General features: G+C 50.2%; 1 protein-coding gene across 4 annotated transcripts in view; it reads left to right on the forward strand.

The window, feature by feature from the left end:
* The window catches only part of LOC119104850 (2-aminomuconic semialdehyde dehydrogenase), a 47,679-nt gene that overhangs the window by 19,965 nt on the left and 8,423 nt on the right, over window positions 1-19,291 (forward strand). For all 4 annotated transcript variants that reach the window (XM_037228577.1, XM_037228574.1, XM_037228576.1 and 1 more), the window contains 6 exons: window positions 12-212; window positions 924-1,032; window positions 12,325-12,408; window positions 13,198-13,380; window positions 17,326-17,501; window positions 18,364-18,538. In XM_037228577.1, coding sequence (XP_037084472.1) covers window positions 12-212; window positions 924-1,032; window positions 12,325-12,408; window positions 13,198-13,380; window positions 17,326-17,501; window positions 18,364-18,538 — 928 coding nt within the window. The remainder of the gene's footprint in view (window positions 1-11; window positions 213-923; window positions 1,033-12,324; window positions 12,409-13,197; window positions 13,381-17,325; window positions 17,502-18,363; window positions 18,539-19,291) is intronic.

Genomic DNA, 19,291 nt, shown 5'->3' on the forward strand with positions numbered 1-19,291 from the left:
TCCCTGTTCAGCTGGTCTAAACTGCCGGTCCAGCAGCGGACGGACTTCTGCCTCAAGGCCGCCGCCATCTTGGAGTCACGACTGGACGAGTTCGCCGCGGCCGAGTCACGTGACCAGGGCAAGCCGGTCTGGCTGGCCAAGGCTGTCGACATCCCCAGGGCGGTGCTGAACTTCCGCGCCTACGCCGAGTCCGTCAATCACCAATTAGCGACGTGAGCAACGCCCAAGGCCCGGCTCCGCGCCAACTAATGGCGCCCTCACTGGGTCAAAAACTGGGTCAAAACAACACCTGGCCTGCGGAGCGACGCCTCTAGTTCGGATACCCTAACAGATGTTACGCACTTCAGAGCGACCAGCCACCTTCAAATCCAAAGATTTTGTTAGGGCATGAGCAGCAATGGAAATGGGGCTGGCGCTAACGTGCACCCTCATAGCCCATCGTCTGGAATTCAACCTCATTCCTAAAAAACACGTTTCGACAAGATGCTTTTTGCACGCATCATTATAAGGGTAGATGTTTAGTTTTTACCACTCATGGGAGGGCCTTAGCGTCGGGTATATATATATATATATATATATATATATATATATATATATATATATATATACATGTATAAGTATACATATAGTGCGTGTGCATGTGCGTGTGGGTGGGTGTGCGTGTGGGTGTGCGTGCGTGCGTGCGTGCGTGCGTGCGTGCGTGCGTGCGTGCGTGCGTGCGTGCGTGCGTGCGTGCGTGTGTACCTGCATGCGTGTTTGCGTGCGTGCGTGCGTGCGTACGTGCGTGGGCCTGCCCGCTTCTGCCAATGTCATTGGCACCGAACAAATTTACGTCAGCAGCACAATGCAAGTGAAACGTCCTGGTTTAGGGAGTTTCACCTGCACTGCACGTGAGACTCTGACGCCTGTCGCGACGTGCGCAGGTCCAACACGCCCACGCCGGGCGTGCTCAATTACACGCTGCGTCAGCCGGTGGGCGTGGCGGCCCTGATCTCGCCCTGGAACCTGCCGCTCTACCTGCTGACATTCAAGGTGAGGCCGCTGTACACCGGTCTGCCGACGTAACGGCGGAGGAACCGACTCACATCTTACGGTGTCCATACAGCTAGACCTTCGAAGCACTGTGTAAACAATAACGCCAGTAAACGCGATAGAAGTCTGAGTGCTGACTCTGTGTGCCCTGACGTTCCGTCTGCACTGACACTCCGTCTGTACTGAGACTTGTCCCAAAAGTTCAATGCGGCTTATAACAATTTTCTTCTCTCCCTCCCTCCCTATCTCTCACTCACTCAACTCACTCGCTCACTCATTCATTCATTCACTCACTCACTCACTCACTCACTCACTCACTCACTCACTCACTCACTCACTCACTCATCACTCACTCACTCACTCGCTCTCTTGCTCACTCACTCACCCTCTATCTCTCTTTTCCTTCTCTCTCTCTCTTCTCTCTCTCTCTCTTCTCTCTCTCTCTCTCTCTCTCTCTCTCTCTCTCTCTCTCTCTCTCTCTCTCTCTCTCTCTCTCTCTCTCTCTCTCTCTCTCTCTCTCTCTCTCTCTCTCTCTCCTCTCTCTCTCTCTCTCTCTCTCTCTCTCTCTCTCTCTCTCTCTCTCTCTCTCTCTCTCTCTCTCTCTCTCTCTCTCTCTCTCTCTCTCTCTCTCTCTCTCTCTCTCTCTCTCTCTCTCTCTCTCTCTCTCTCTCTCTCTCTCTCTCTCTCTCTCTCTCTCTCTCTCTCTCTCTCTCTCTCTCTCTCTCTCTCTCTCTCTCTCTCTCTCTCTCTCTCTCTCTCTCTCTCTCTCTCTCTCTCTCTCTCTCTCTTTCGCTCATTCTTTCTTTCGGTTTCCTAGGTAAAAGTCAAGACGCGTTCCTTATTACACTTGACAAACTGGCAGCCAAAAATAAATCAACACCATCTATGATCCGCGGCGACGGAAATTACGAGAGCCCCCAAATACGGAGACTCGGCAGCGCTTTCGAAGCAGGCTGCTGTACTGATCGCGGAGGCGGGCGGCCTGTGAGGCCAAGCCGGCTAACCAGCCGGGCGTGCAGACGCTGAGGCTTCGACCGGACCGCACGCTGTGTGGCGCTCGGCTTAGGTGGCCTCGGATCGGGCTGGACGGAGGTCACCCTCAACAGGACGGAGGTCACCCTCAACAGGACGGAGGTTACCCTCAACAGGACGGAGGTCACCCTCAACAGGACGGAGGTCACCCTCAACAGGACGGAGGTCACCCTCAACAGGACGGAGGTCACCCTCAACAGGACGGAGGTCACCCTCAACAGGACGGAGGTTACCCTCAACAGGACGGAGGTCACCCTCAACAGGACGGAGGTTACCCTCAACAGGACGGAGGTCACCCTCAACAGGACGGAGGTCACCCTCAACAGGACGGAGGTCACCCTCAACAGGACGGAGGTTACCCTCAACAGGACGGAGGTTACCCTCAACAGGACGGAGGGTACCCTCAACAGGACGGGGGTCACCCTCAACAGGACGGAGGTCACCCTCAACAGGACGGAGGTCACCCTCAACAGGACGGAGGTTGCCCTGAACAGGACGGAGGTCACCCTCAACAGGACGGAGGTCACCCTCAACAGGACGGGGGTCACCGTCACCAGGACCGGGCGCATTGCTTTAAGAGATATCACATCTGGAGGGCAATTCAAATGAACCGCTTAGATATGAATAGCAAACAAGCATGCTATGCCTTAACACGTGATCGGGTGGGGGGACCATCTGCCCCCCCACCCCCCCGAAGATTTTTACGTCACATCCGGAGGCGAATGGAAGTGAACTACTTAAATATGCATTGCATACAAATATGCTCTGCTCTAACAAGCGCTCGGATGGGGGACCATTTTGCCCCCCCCCCCCCCACCCCTCCTCCCCCCCGAAGGTTTTCATAGTTTAGGTTCCGAACGGCGCGGCGTAGCCACGCTCAAGTTTGTATAGCTGTGCGTAGACAATGGGAAAGTGGGTCTTTTGATATGCAAAACAAAATGCAGCTTGGAAGGTCGCTGGCTAGTGGCAGGCCAAATTCAAGCTGTGATTGCCAGCGAAGACGATTTCTAAGGAATCATTCAATCGGAGGCCACAGTGGAGTATTAGGCGGCTCCATGCGTCTCTAAAATAGGTGCTAGTTATAAAACACTTCGATTTAGGATTATAACAAAGTCTATTAATCTAGGACTAAGGGAGATTTCTCGCCGCTTTCGTGATAGCTTAATTATTGCAGACCCCGCTCGTGCTAGTCTGTCTAGCGAGTCAGAAAAAAATAACTATTGCCAGCTAACAGTTTCCATTTCCAGTAATTTCCACTCACCAATACTCACACCAGAATGTCCATGCGCACAACCAACAACAGCCTTGCGTCTCTAAGTCCAGAGACATACATGAGCATACTTGGTCACCAACGATACGGCTTATGTACTACGTACATCGGAAACGTGTCATGTTCACATGTGACGGAAATGATGCCAAAGTTGAGCAATGAGAAGCTAGTGCGATATCGCACGATGTTCGGCTAAGCCAATCATTGCGGTTCTGGAAATATCGAATGCAATGGATGGCCGGTTAGACGCTGAGGGCGACTTTTTAAAGGAAGCATCGAATCGCGTTACGGATTCTATGCATAGGTTCCCATGGAACGGAGAACATGGTGAATGATCATGCCTGGGCTCGAACGGAAGAGAGCCTAGTAGCTGCGCATAACTCACCCGGCCACGCGCCTGATACAATCGCGTGTCACCGACCGAGGTTGAGTTACTCGGCCGGCGGGTCCAGCGTATGCAGCGGGGGGTTATGTGTGTCTAGAAGACGGCGGCTGATATAGGGCCATAAAGAAGACTGTTAACACGCGCCCGGGTGGGGGTCAATGTGATCCTCCTGAAATATCTGGAACTAAGAGAGCGAGATACCGTCGCGCATGCCACTGTTTTCGGCGACGAAAGAGAAAGGTGGCAGTAGTACCCTGTAGTTTTCTTCAGCTGACAACCCGAGCCCCCGTGCAGTACGACACAAGCGTAAACGCCTGCACCTCAGGACTCGGGCTGTCAACCGGCTGGTTGCGGCCGAGTGGCTGGGACTAGCACTGCTGCGTTGCTTGCGCTGGTCAGGTTTGAAAAAAAACCGGTGCCGGCATTGACGTGATGCCGACCCGGACTGACAGACAGGGAAACGCGTCCAAAGAGGGACAGATCTCGAAGACTACTGCGTTGTCATGTTACACGAAATATATTACCACCGCCATGGCTCGGTTCGACTACATCACTTGACGCCAGTCAACATCTGCTTGTTACGGTAGTCAATATGCCATTAGCGGCCAAACAATAGCTATACTAGCAATCGTTCTGTGGTAGGAATATCACTCACATCCTTGCTCAACATTAACAGTGCAGCGAAACTATGAAGACATACACAGCGCACAATATCACACACACAATAACAGCACTCGGCGCCACCTATTGGTGACCCACACGACGGGGTGTTGACCTCGTGCCGCTGCAATGCACTAAATTCACAGGATGTGTTGACCTGTACGTTAATCACTTAGGTCAAATTTTGAGGCACTTAAGTCATGACCTTCGGACCAAAGAGAGTCAAACAAGGTGAAATTCCAGGTTGGTCTCCAAAGGGCCCCTGGAACCTAGATAACTGTTTGAGCAAAAAGTCACGTGCTCATCAGGGCCAGTAACCTCGTTTGAACTTTTGGAGGCCATGGTGACCGAAACCATAAGATCGCTTTGAGTTCTGCACTTGGATAAGCAACAAAGATTACGCTAGGCAGTATGCTCCTCAAAACAAAATATTGACCTGGGTCATTTTAGTTCACTGACCTGTTCTGACGGTTAAGAAGTCTATGAAAGGTGTATTATGCGGTTCCTGTCATCAATAAATTGGAAATAAGCACCAGAAACTACCCCTTTCAGCAAGCACTAGGGTAAGAAAGCAAGTTGATTTTGACCTTGACCTGAACTTCCTACCTGATCCCAGGGCAATGTAAGCTGTTCATTCAATTGTTGTGTTGCCTTAGAAAGTATCTCAGAGATGTATGGCTTCGTCTAGTACTCCGTTGTTGGATCAGATTGTACTATTTCCTAGAAATTGCCTTCGCTGAGACCATGGCCTGAATTTGAACTGCCATAGGTCAGCGACCTTACTGAATTTTTGATGCCGAACGATCCGACATTCAATTGCCTACAGCTATGTAAAATTTGGCGCGGATACGCCGCAGCGTTCGGAAACCATTCCGGAAAAATACTCGAGGGGGGTCAACTTGAACCCCACCCGAGCGTGTGTCAAAAGTTGACTTAAAGATAAGGACCAAGGACAAAAAGATAAGGACCAGGTACGAAGGTCAGACTGAGATCAAAACCAACCGGCGTTTTGACTGGGAGCGGGCATTATAGGGTAGTTCCTGAAGCTCATTTCGAATTTCTTCATAACAGGGACCGCAACAGACATCTTCCATGGACAAAGTGCACGTCACTGAGTTTAAATGGACCAGATAAGCACGTTGTTTTTAGAGACGGACAACCCAGCGTAATCATAAACGCTTGTTCAGATTTTGAAAATAAAAAAATTTCGCTGATTTTTATTCACCATGACCGTCTAAAGGTAAAACAAAGTCGGAAGTCAAACGGGTTGCATGAGGCGGTCTGCGGGCACTTTAGATACCAATCTTGAAGTTGACCTTGCTTGACGTCATTTGACGTCAAGGTCAAGACCTATGGACCTCGAATTTTCACACATGGGCGCTGCATGACCTACAGCAGTCGATGCGCCCTAAAACCCCAAATCAGCATCATCGAATGTTCACACAAGGGAGATTACATACAGACCATTCCACCTTGTGTATTTGGTGTGTCTAGCCCTGGTGGTCTTGGGGATATCAGGGACAGATTAACGCGCACCCCACCCAAGGGAAGCATGTTCAACCGGCCACCCGGGTGCGTATTAAATGTCGATGAGCAAACTCATATCGTTTGTGCTATTTTCCCGTTCTAAGCTGACAGAATTCTACTCAATGTCTCTAGCTGATGGGTTGTAAAGTTTTTCAACTATAACGATGGTATGGGAGCCAGTCGTAGCAGCTTTGGGCGGAACAGTTTAAAATTGGGGCGTTCCACGATGAATCAACAAGCGCCTTATGCTCTTATCCCTCGGATTTGGATTGAACTGGATTCCCGGGGTTGTGATCGGCGATGAAGTTACCTGTGACCTTTTTAGATCTCCAAAATACACCGTTTTGGAGTTTTTTTCAGAGAGAGAGAGCCCACAGTAATTTCGAGTTGCGTGGTTGCAGGGCTACCTTTGGTGACAGTTTTTTTTCCCACTGGCTTGAAACATAATTTTGCAAACCTTCACGTAAAAGTGATCATCCAGCTATCCCAAATATGTGTATGCCACTCTTGAATCGGTCACTGCACAATAAAGAGTGAGCAGGACATTGTGAGCTCTTGCAAGGCACGAAGAATTTTCCCATAAGGTATCAATATTTTGTGAAGTCGTGTCTTGTTCATGCGGGCGACTCAGCAGTTAGACAAGAGCCCAGTGATAGGACAATACGCTCGTGCCTGTTGTGCGGCAGGAGCGCATGGTTATATTGGCAGTGTCTTGCAGCAATGAAAAGCTTGAACAGCCCCAGTTGTGCCCGTCATATCTGATGCACAAAACGAACGCAAGGGGGGGAGGGGTAAAGGGACCACATAGCCTCCAGAAGGTTGGGGACCAAACTCACGATGGGGGGGGGGGCAAAGTGGACTTGTGGGGGGGGGGGAGGGGAGGCAACGGGCCATCCAAATGAATACGAATCGACACCCGTGGTCCTTTATTGTAGCATTGTTTCCAAACCTTTCCAAGCCGATAACCTTCTGTCTATTGTTTAATCGGATCGGGCTCATACTACGCTCTTTCACACGTAAATGAGGAAGGGTTCAAAATCGCATCAAAATGGTGTTACATGCATTGCGAATGTTCATAATGCCGCAACCCATATTTCTTTGGCAATGATTCTAACTACGACAGACACGTAATCTGGGATGTTTTTTTAACCATGTTGCCTCCTAGGTGAACTGATCAACAAAACGTTTTCATTAATATCCGATTTTCTTTCATCTTAGTGAAAATCGATACCGAACGGAGCCATTCGACCGTACAACACGAAATGCCGGAGGCCGTAACTTCAAAACCGCTCAGCTCTAAGGCATGAAAATGTGACAGGCGTTTTGAGCGGCGTTAACAACCTCTGTGACCCATTTTTATCACCATCCGGGAGACGAGGGTGTACAGTTGACCATTCGCCGCCTCCGTGGTCTAGGGGAAGGATGCTTGACTCGCAATCCAGCGCCACTGGGCACGAGTCCCGGAGTAGGCGTGTTGTTTGACCCGACTGAAATGGAAAGGTCAGCTGGCAACTGACCAACAAGGGTCAACCGAGGCCCGGGCGGCTGTGCTGCAGCATTGCGCGGCGCGTAAAAACCTCCGCATTCCTGTCTGGCAAAAGGGCGGAGACAAAATCATCCGTTGATCGGGACGGCACGACCTGGGTGGTGGGTTCGGGGCAGTGGTGGGTTCGGGGTTCACGCAAGCTGTGGTTAGCAGTTGTTGTGAACCTGAAGTTACCCATGCAAACCAACCGGAATGATTTTTTTTTTAATCGACCCGTCGATTTGTCGTAGAATGACCTAACTACCCCTGACATAACACGATTTTACAAGTAAGCATACGCAAACAAACAATATGCCCTGGATTCCCTAGGTGCGCATAACTATAATCCAATGACTGCCTGAGTGGACTGAGCTATGAATGCCTGAGTGGACTGAGCTGAAGTTCAGAGCTGTCTGCCACCCAACTGACGGACGATGACGAGTTATGCTTGCGTCACTATCACATTCTTCCTGTAAGTAAACAACCTGATAAAACATCCAATAAAGAGCCAATGATACGAGGGCAAGGGCACGTACACCATTTGCGCTCATAGTCTACAACAAAACGACAGAGCGGTTAGGGCCAGGCCCGCATCCGCCAATCTGCTGTATCGCGGATGCGTGTGACCTTGTGTAAAAAATGTTGGGCAGAGCTTTGGAACGCGTACAAAAAAGCATGCACAGGCCATAGCCATGCATCTGCCTGGATGGCCATATCCCGTTTCAGTGCGTGAGCTGCCCCAGGCGGCTGGCGCCGTCACTGCTTCCCACGCAGGGATCACTAACGACCTCCCCAGTAGCAAACGTTGGCGAATGACCGTACCTTAGTTAGTATATTGCCAGCTGTCTGTAGCCGGTTCAGCAGGAGCCTAGCGTTGGCGTTCGCTGCAGCTCCGGCCGGGAGGGTGACGTCACAGCTCCAGCCGGAAGCGTGACATCACGCCAGAACTTCCATTAAGTGTCATTGTCTGTTCGGTTGCGCCAGTCGTACTCGTTCCCCGCCTTCCACCGAGGTCAGAGATAATGACGCTGCGGCAGAGAGACGAATGATCAGGACGTGGTACAAACCAGGCGAGGTTGGTAACACGACATTGGTGCTGCGGTAAAAAGTCCCACTCACAGGTGGTCCGACATGGGTTATACGCGACATTGCTTGTCCCAAACATACGCTCGTCGTAACTTCTACAGCAAAGACGTATCAGCCTTGAATTATGCATATTACCTCTACTGCAGCGGGCTATACATGGTTCCAGTGGTACACAGCAAACCCGAGAAATAATGAAAAACGTGTATCCAAAAAATGTTACGCCTACCATCATGGCTACTGCAAAAACTATATAGCATCTACTTATCAGAGATATGACTTCTTCGGTCAATGCTTATACGCGACATTTCTGCGATACGATGCGGTACACAATCGCTGCGACATTCAGGCGGCACTCCACAATTTACAGCTGTCAGCATTCGAACCCATAGGTTGAAGCCTCACGGAGGTTCCTGAGGGACGACCACATGGGAGTACTGGGCTGGGCTGGGATCCGACTGCAGGTGCCATTCCATAGTGTCCACACATTATTGCTGCTGCAAGTATCGCGTTCGACAGACCCACAACGACAATATGTCTAAGCGGCGTTTTTCCAAATGGAAAAAAACATGGTGTATTGACGTCGTGTTACAAAACATGTTTGGGGCAAAGCAGGGTAAGAACGTCCAAACCCCTCCAAAAAAGATGAAACACGGCGTTTGCCCCGAACGTGACACACCTTTCTGTCACGTATGAGGGGTGGATGGGGTCTCGACTGAATACGAAAGTGCAACCCTTGCTTGGTGTACACTGAAACGCGGCATTTCTTCTGCTACGGTGACTTACCTGAGGCTATAGTGTTGTATGACAGAACTAACACTTCAAACGTTTTATCGGTCATCGAGATTTCAATACCGAAATTGCAGCTTTTGCTCACACGCCAAACACAGCGACAAATCGACAAATTAACATAACATAATGAACGAGTTGTGTTTCGTGTCGATACCACAAAATTTTACATGCAACATTGCCCGGTAGGGGCTCCTTCCTTTCCTACGAATTGTTCGTACATCCCTGCCTGATGTTTACTCATTTTGCACTCCGGAGAAATATTAGCAGTAAAAGTAACGTTGGAGATGCATAAAGACTATGCATTTATGAAGTAAAAGTAATTCTACTTATACTTTTGAAATTTAAGTTTTGTCGTGTAGCATTAATGTCCCCTATAAGTCCTTGCAGTGAAAATCATGTTGTGTGTGTGAGCAATGTATAAGTATTTGCAGTAGAGACAATGGTGGACATAAGCTTTTCAAGCATAGGTTTTCTCGTGCAGTACTAATGTCGCGTATATATATATATATATATATATATATATACATATATATATATATATACATATATATATATATATATATATATATATATATATATATATATATATATGTAATAGAGATAACGTCGTATGTTCTAAAGCGCAATTACGAGGAGCATTGTTACAAAACAGGGAATAACCCTCTCGGTGGGCATTTTGTAGTAAATCACGCTCAGGGTGAAGTCCATGGAGATATGGACTCCTCGCCCTTTTTAGAGCTCAAAGTTATCTGCAGAGCACAGAACCACCCATACAGGAAAATAAGTAAATTTATTATCATAAAAAGTCGGCGACCAACCCCTAACGTACAGGGCTCATCAGGGCCCATTATGCGAGTGTGATATGTGGCTTGATGTGTGATGTGTGCCAGCTTAAAATGGCTTGCATGTATAATTGATGTGTGACATGTGATGCCTGTTTACTTCATTTCGCGTACATGTTTGAATGAGGAGAATGCGTGATGCCTGTTTACTTGAATTTGTTTGCATGTACGCATATTATTCGCGTCTTCTAGTTATCAGTTAGACATGCACTGTATCGTAATAGTGTCTGGCAATTGCTCCTTGTTTAATCCCTTAAACATTGGTGTCCTGTAAAATCTGTGGCTTGCTGTTTCCAAAAAAAATCGAGGAGGATTTTTTAAATCGAGTAGGCAGGCAATTTTTAATTCACTTCTGCTCTTCGTTTCGATAACGACATGTGGCCGAAATATCGCCGCGTCTGCATCTGCATTCTCGTGGTTTTTCTCCAATGAATAAGGCTAGTACTGTTGTTTTAATAATGTCGTATATAAGAAAAGGCTGTATGCGTTTTTGCAGGGGAAGTAATGGGTGTCTACGTTTTTAGAGCATAAGTGTTGTCCTTTGGCACTAATGCCGCGAATAGGTGTTCGCAGTAGTATTAACTTTGTGTATAAATAGTTACATATGAGTTTTTGCGATGGAAGTAAAGACGGTACACACTTCTGCAGTACGGGTTTCGTCACGGGGCACCGAAGCGCACAGGCAGTGGCAAGAGAAGTGATGTCGTAGCACTCCTGTTGGCAGGAGCTGTTGTTGTAACACTCATTTCGTGTAATCAGCGATAATAACGCGGCCGTCGGTGGTCGAAAACAGCTGCTTTATTGTTCTATGAAATAAGAACTTGCGGTAGCGTGGCTGATGTCTGTTTTTTCAAATCACATTTCAGGTCAAAATTGGAGGTTCACTTTAGTTGAAACCTATCATCACGTTTGATCAAATTAGATCAGAATAGCTGATGGCCATCTATTTGTTTGGGCTTTACTTCCGTTGTAATTCTCGCCTGTGGATGCAGCCGCTACTGTTGGAGTTGTACTTTCATGCAATGTCCGACAGTTCAATGCTGTTGACGCCAGCATCACTTAAGCCACAATTCTACATGCCGCTTGGCTTTGTTCGAAGGACAGCACTCGCCGTCAACCGGTTATTGTGTGTTGTTACACGCGATCAATGTTTTCCTCGAAACGTCATGCAGTAGGACTGCGGGCGGCTCACGCTGCGAGGGAGCACATACGGGAAACTGGGGGGGGGGGGGGGGGGGGGGAAGTAGGGACAGGCGGAGCACGGGTGCAATTTCATGCTTGGTTTGGTTAATATGCCCCCCCCCCCCCGCTCCAACTCTGAGCAGAAAGTTGAACACCTGGAAGTCAAATAGAAACCTCTTTTGGCATATTTTGTGAGTTGATTCAGCCATAGTCTTTTACTCACCTCCACCCCTGCCCCAACTCATTTTGCGAAACTGTACTCCTGAGGCAAAGGCTAAATGTTTCTTAAATTTGTGTCTGTGCAGTTTCACAGTAGTCGCCCCACCTCACCAGCGGCGGAACCCTTGCCGGTTGTAATCTCCCCACCTCATCAGCGGCGAAACTCTTGCCGGTCGTGATCTCCCCACCTTACCAGCAGCGAAACTCTTGCCGGTCGTGATCTCCCCACCTCACCAGCGGCGAAACTCTTGCCGGTCTTGATCTCCCCACCTCACCAGCGGCGAAACTCTTGCCGGTCGTGATCTCCCCACCTCACCAGCGGCGGAACCCTTGCCGGTCGTGATCTCCCCACCTCACCAGCGGCGAAACTCTTGCCGGTCGTGATCTCCCCACCTCACCAGCGGCGGAACCCTTGCCGGTCGTGATCGCAGTCACGATCACCGGGGCCCATCGTGCTCCTATCGTGCTCCTATCGTGATCCTATCGTGCTCCCTCGGCGCCGCCTAGTGAAATTCATTGGTGTCCTGGACAATGGGCCTGGGGCAACGCGTCCGCCCCAGCCCGACTGAATTCGTCTGTCTCAGCCTGACTGAATTCGTCTGTCTCAGCCTGACTGAGTTCGTCTGTCTCAGCCTGACCGAGTTCGTCTGTCTCAGCCTGACTGAGTGCGTCTGTCTCAGCCTGACCGAGTTCGTCTGTCTCAGCCTGACTGAATGCGTTTGTCTCAGCCTGACTGAGTTTGTCTGTCTCAGCCTGACTGAGTTGGTGTTTGCAGATCGCCCCAGCAATTATGACGGGAAACACGGTGGTCTGCAAGCCCAGCGAGTTCACTTCCCTCACGGCCTTCAAACTCGCCGAGGTGGGTTTGCTGGTTTACATGTTTAGTTTGGTGGATTTACATGCTGCTTTGGAGCTGGCACAGGGGAGTGGACCAAAAAGAATCCAGCACATTCAGGTGAACACTTCCAAGTTTTAAAGACCGGCATTTTATTTAGGGGATAAAGACCCTACGCTCTATTCTGACCTGCTGAAGTGAGACTTAACATGGATCAGTAATGCTGAATGCTCTCTTTCGATCAAGGTTGATCATTGTTGTGGGTAGCCTGTCCACCGGGTGGTACTTTTGTTATCGCGGTGTTTTGGTTCGTAGTGCGCGGGCGTAGACAAAATACAGGAGTGTTCATGCTTTAGGCGTCCGGTATTTGTTTAGGCTGAAAGCTCCTTACTGACAGTAAGATATTTTTAACCGTTCTAAGAAAAGTGCATGAGAAGGTATCTTTGATAGGCCTGCTCCGTTTAAGGGTTAAGTATTGTATTTTGCAACCAACAGAGCTCAACTCCTTGCGCGGATGAGATGCCTCTCGCGTCACACCTCATGCCATCGAATGTTTGCAACACTACACACATTTGGCGTCAGCAATACTGTGCACGATGGCGCCGTCGCAATGACCGGCGAGCGCTGGCATTCCTGTTTCCCCCCTCCTTCCAAGGGACGTCAGCGAGCAAAGCTGCGGTCTTCACCCCGGGATTTCATGTATATGTGCACCGAGTTATCAGTTCGAGGCCTGGCGCGTGTGGACGTGACTATCTTGCAGCACTTCCTTCCTCCCTGGATCATGGCAAAACCTCACCAAGGCTTTTCTTTCAGGTCTTGCACGAGATTGGCCTGCCGCCTGGTGTTGTCAATATTGTATTTGGGTTCGGTCCGCGGGCGGGAGAGGCGCTAGTGAAGCACCCTGACGTCAAGCTCGTCTCTTTCACCGGCTCGACCGTCGTCGGAAAGCACATCAACGAATTGTGTGCCCCTGCGCTGAAGAAAGTCTGTCTGGAGGTAAGGTGATCGTGCTTTTATCAACATTTGAGAAAAGACGAGAGTAGGGGCGCAGAAATGCTTGCCAATCATGTGTGCTTAACCAATGCTTTCGAACCTCCATGAAGTTCAAGTCATCAACAGACATGTGCATCATGAATGTGCCGCGTTTTAACGTGCAACCCGCCTAGCAGCTACCAGCCGGTGTTCCCATGTCAGCTTTTCATAGTTGCGCACATGAGCCTACACTCTTCACTACCGATACGTGAACGCCGTACCCGTCCAACAACGTCTGAACCAGCGTGGCATCAATAATTGATTACGTGCTATTGTTTATATATTTAATCTAACGAAAACCTTCTTTCGGCAATCGACGCCAAACAAAATGGAATGATGGCCAAGAACAACATCATCCACCGAGGCCGAGCAGGGAAGCGTATCAGAGCAGGGTTGTAGTTTACTGTTCGGTTGGGGTGAGGGACGTTGAGAGCTCCCCAACTCCATAACGGCGAGAGGAAAGTGGGTCAAATGCCGGGGAGAAATATGTTTCTTAATGCATTTAGGACTGTATTTTCTCCGCTCAAGCCCCTTTCATATTTTAGAAACCACACCGCCGTGGTGGAGGCTCAACGATTGTGACACGTGACAAATGTGTTACCAGATTATTCCAGCTTCAGGTGTAAGACTGAGTACCCATTTCTCAGCATGGACAAGGCCGCGACGTGCGATGTACATTGGTCGGGACCGCTGAAACAATGAGAACCCCTGTGTCTGTCAGGGACATACAGTGCCTAGCAGGGGGTCATATGTCGGCAAGGGGCCCCGAATCAGACATAAAAAATTTGCTACAGGAACAGGGAGAGGAATCCCAAATGCCGGCGGGCCTCTTGCGTGTGTAGGGGCACTTTGACAATAAGAAGACATAAGGACAAGGGAACTCTCAGTCATCGCCCTGTACCGAATGGGAGCCTCTCCAACCCAATGCCAGCCAAGGGCCCGTCGAGCCGAACTGGAGTCGAAAAATGCATTTAGACCGAAAATGAGCCGAACTCTGCGCCCCCTATTTTTTCCCAGCTGTGGCGATAAGGAGTCTTGTTATACCAATGAGGGCTCCTGCCCCGATTCGGGGCCAAGTGCGCAGGTCAGGGGACCTCTGTCAGGCAGGTCACCAATGATGATCGATCCCTCTAAGGGCTTTCGTATGGACCGGGGGACCTCGCCCCTGTGTCACTAGCATGACAGCCGGCGGACACCCGCGCTGTGGCTGAGTGGCCCTAACTCCATGACCGGACAATATGATGCGCCCACTTGTGCTCCTCCCAGCGGACCTCTGGCCCGCAAAAGGTAATATGATGCGCCCCCTTGTGCTCCTCCCAGCGGACCTCTGGCCCACAAAAGGTAAGTAGTGTCCTTAATGTTTAATATCGCGGATCAAAATGAGGTCAAAAACGAAAAAAGACCAACAGAAAGGAGGACGTCTATCCTTGTTCTAAAACTCAACTTGTGAAACTTGTGGACTCTCATCATATTGCCATGAGTCGACTCGTGAAACAAATTAAATCCCAATATTTTGAGCGGGCGTGCTCGTAAGTTCAGGAACGAAAGCACCAATTGCTGGCGCTGCAGTTTTTATCAGACCGAGCGTCGCTGTCATGTTGCGTTAGCCGCTGCAGCTAGCACCGGGCCGCGGCGCCTGGCGCGCGAGGACAGCCGTCGCCGTTTGAAAGTTAGGATGGGTGTAAATTTCACCCGTGTATTTTGAGACTATTCTGTGAATGAATTTACAGCGGCAGCGACACGAAAACAAAAATTCTACCTTTCCTGGTGGCCCACCACCACCAAACTTCAGGATCAAGTCGCCGTACTGCCAATGGTTATCCGTTCTGTTCATACATGTATAATTTGTACAGGTGACACATGCCCCTATGATATTATAAATGTAAACATTAACATGCTACAGCGTTTAAAGACACTCCTTTCAGAAACGCTATCGTTTTTGTTCGCCCGCTGGCCGACTTCCAGTGTTAGCCTCGTTCCAGCGCCGCACTGCCTGGAGATTGCGACACCAGGTGTCGGGTGTGTCGTTCTAAGGGTTGTAAGCGCGCATGGTCAGAACTGCAAAGTAGTTTTTCCAGTAATCGATTCTGGAAAAATGGTTAAAATTCCCAGAAGAACATGAGTTGGCCATTTGAAAAGAAATGTGTGATCCCATTTGGATCTGCAGTCTGCGTTCACCATCATCTACGTCCACATAGCTTTGTACGATCCAGAAAAATAGCTGCGCAACCTTCGCGTTCTATCGGCTCAGATACATTCCAATTATCCACTGCCGAATGAATGGCGCAGGTGCCGTATTCATGCAATCATTTAACACCCAATTCCTTTGGCTTCCTGAATTCAAAGTACAAGCGTATTTGCATCTTTCGATGGCTTCTGGCCTTTGTTTCCGTTAGAGACAACTGAAAGGTGAAACACAGCAAAAAAAATCGCGCCCATCGAGATCAAGTGGCCATATTTGGTGACATTTTCTGGAGGGGCTTTCACAAGGAGGAGGCTCCTCGTCAAATCTGTGTCACCCACCCCCATCCCACCTTACCAAGAATATGACCACGTTCTTGTGATAGTGGGCTCATTGAGCACCGAGTATGCGCAAATGAGTATGATCGCACCATTACTGAAGAGCCAACTCAACTAGCAGCGCCTTTGCAGCCAGCCTGCGTTGTTTATGGTATCGCCGTGACGGGGGTTTCCTTTGCCATGTTTGGTACCACATGTTCGAACTGAAGCGAGCGAGGTTCGCTCTCCCTCCAGAGGCAAAAAAGCCTGCAACAGTGTGCCCCAGCAGTACAGAAGGCTAGCAATGTTTTTTAACGAGCGACTCCAGGTATGCTCAATGGGAGGGTAGCTACCTTAACGTACTGTATGTATTTGGGGCAAAGGTTGAGGACCATGTTCTGAAATAATGCGTGGAGGGTGCCAGTGTTTTGTCGTACATTAACCGAAATGCGTCTGTTTTATCGGTTCAACTTTGGTGTGTCGAGAACTGAGGTGTAAATGAGTTGTAATAGCCCCATATATTGTAGACGCTCAATCGTTGTTCATACAATACGACATACTTAAAAAATTCCTCTAAACACGTAGGGGTGAATTATGCACAGGTGTCCCGTTTTCAGTACGCTAGAGACTGGTGCAACTGCACCCATTCAGGTTTACAAAGGAGGCGCGTTTATAAAAAGCTAATGCGAACTGCCTCTCAGGCTTCCACATGTGCGCTAAGCACATAAGCTTCCAGAAGCATATAGCAAGTGTTGGTCATATATATATATATATATATATATATATATATATATATATATATACACATATGCATATGCATTATATCTTAACATAAAGTGTACTTTAAGTATATACCACTCTGCCCCCCCCCCCCCCCCACCTTACCCAGTACATTGTTTTGAAAAATCGACACCGAGCTGCCCCACCTGTCGTCGGGCGGGCCACGCCTCCGGTGTGGGGCGGCGTGCGCATCCGGTGTGGGGCGGCGTGCGCCTCCGGTGTTGGGGCGGCGTGCGCCTCCGGTGTGGCGCGGCGTGCGCCTCCGGTGTGAGGCGGCGTGCGCCTCCGGTGTGGGACAGCGTGCGCCTCCGGCGTGGGGCGGCGTGCGCCTCCGGTGTGGCGCGGCGTGCGCCTCCGGTGTGGGACAGCGTGCGTCTCCGGTGTGGGGCGGCGTGCGCCTCCGGTGTGGGGCGGCGTGCGCCTCCGGTGTGGAGCGGCGTGTGCCTCCGGTGTGGGGCGGCGTGCGCTGGCCAGACATCGGTCGGTAGGGCATGTCGCTTACATCCTGCTGGTCAGGTATGCCGCTCACCTACTGCCAATGAGTTATGCCGCCCACGTGTTGCCAGGAAGACTCGCCTCCCTCATGATGCTGGTGCAGCGCAGTGCCCACACACCGTTCGCCGTTGACAGATGGGTGGCAAGAACGCGGCCGTGGTGTTCGCCGATGCAGACCTGAGGGAGGCGATCCCGACGCTGACGCGCGGCGCCTTCGTCAACTCGGGCCAGGTCTGCCTCTGCACCTCGCGCATCTTCGTGCAGAAAGCCATCTACGACGAGTTTCTGCAGCTGTTCGTGAAGGAGACCCGGTAGGTGATGGACGCGCGCTTAGCTGCTTGAAAGCAGCTTGTTCGTTGTGGTGCCTATATTTAGGGACTGACCGCGAAAATCTGGTCACGGGGCGGCTGTGAATTGCATGATATGAATCCACGAGCAGTTTCAGGAGAGCGTGTTTCAGGACAGCGTGTTTCAGGACAGCGTGTTTCAGGACAGCGTGTACGTCATGCTTCAGTGGTACAGTAGGAGCTATACGGAATGCCCCCTTGGAGAAAAAAAAACAAGGGCATGGAAATATAGATGCGTTGATATTTCGGCAGCACGCCTTTATCGAAACAATAGAAAAAGTGAATTTACTTCTGTCATGTTTTTTAAGGCGTATTGGCGAAATATCAACGCACCTATATCTCCATTCTCCTTTTTTCGAGAAATAAGGCTTTTGATACTATCTCAGCTATGTCAATAATGCTCCTCACAAATGCACTTGACAACTGACGGAAGGTCCTCTCGTATAAATTTGATATCATTCACATCAGTGATTCTTGAATCGACGCATATCACGAGCACAGACATGCTTCGTCATCACCTGGTCTGCCAATCTTAGTGCTAGAACACTCAGAACTTAGTCCGCACAGCCCCAAAGTCTGACAGGATTTCGACCGTCTCACTTTTGCTGTTTTGTGTTGCATGACAGGACCCATGGAACAGCCACCCTGAATATTATACGATTCCCTTACAGGTTCCTCGAGCTCATTTTTATCGCAGCCGTCGCTGCTATTGGAGAGAGAGCTGCGATGAGACCCGAGCTTCCGTGGCCATCCCTCCAGCCCGATCCGATCATATGACGTCACGCCTCGGTGCGGCGCAGCCTGACGCATGCACCGGTGACCTCAGGTCAAAGCGGGTCGGGCCGCCCGACCAAGAGGGCGTGTTCATGGGGCCGCTGAACAACCGAGCACAGCTGGAGAAGGTGCGCCGTTACCTTCAGCTGGCGCGCGACGAGGGCGGCACCCTGCTCTGTGGCGAAGGGGTCGACCCCGCCTTACAGCTGCCCCAGGCTAATAAGCAGGTCAGCGACAGGGCGGCCGGGCAGGCACGCTGCTGTAGGGATCGCGGCGCGGGGAGACGGGGGTGGTACGGCACGGGTGGTTTGTATAGAACAACTTGGGGGGGGGGGGAGGGACGAACCGTCGTCGTTCAGGGCTCGGCGCGGGCAGATGACAGATGGTGTTTAAGATGAAACAAGTTGATTTTATAGGGGGCGTATGCTCCCATTGCACATATACACATACTAGCGGATGCGCTGGTGCAAGGCATTTGGACTCATGAGAAAAAGTAAATCGGGAGCAGCGTCAGTACTCTGGCACATGGGCGTAGGCATAGGGGGGGGGGGGGGGGCAGGGGGCCATAGCCCCTCTCCACTTTTCAACGTTGGGGGGCAACAGTGTTAACTGGCCCCCCACTTTTCAGGTTGAGGTTGCGTTTAGCTTACTTTTCCAACACACTTAAATGTGCATGCCGATTTACCCAGTTCACCAGCCATCTTCCTCAATATGCGTCATCTTTTTCGTTTGCTTATTGGCCATCGCTTAGTGTCACAGCCACAGGCCGACGCCGCGCGGCCTATGGAAAACGCAACGCCGGACATCCAGGCTATTGTTGCTATGACCTGCGAGCGCGTATGTTGAAAACCATATCACATAGTTTTTATCAATAATTAATTCGGACTGAATCTTGAGGATTTTAAGACGAACATGGATTAGCCATGTTAATACAAGCTTAGGACCCCATTTCATCTACAGTCTACGTTCAGGGATTCCTC

Source organism: Pollicipes pollicipes, unplaced genomic scaffold (genome assembly GCF_011947565.3).
Source record: "Pollicipes pollicipes isolate AB1234 unplaced genomic scaffold, Ppol_2.1 Scaffold_6052;HRSCAF=7182_pilon_pilon_pilon, whole genome shotgun sequence".
NCBI classification, from domain to species: Eukaryota; Metazoa; Arthropoda; class Thecostraca; order Pollicipedomorpha; family Pollicipedidae; genus Pollicipes; species Pollicipes pollicipes.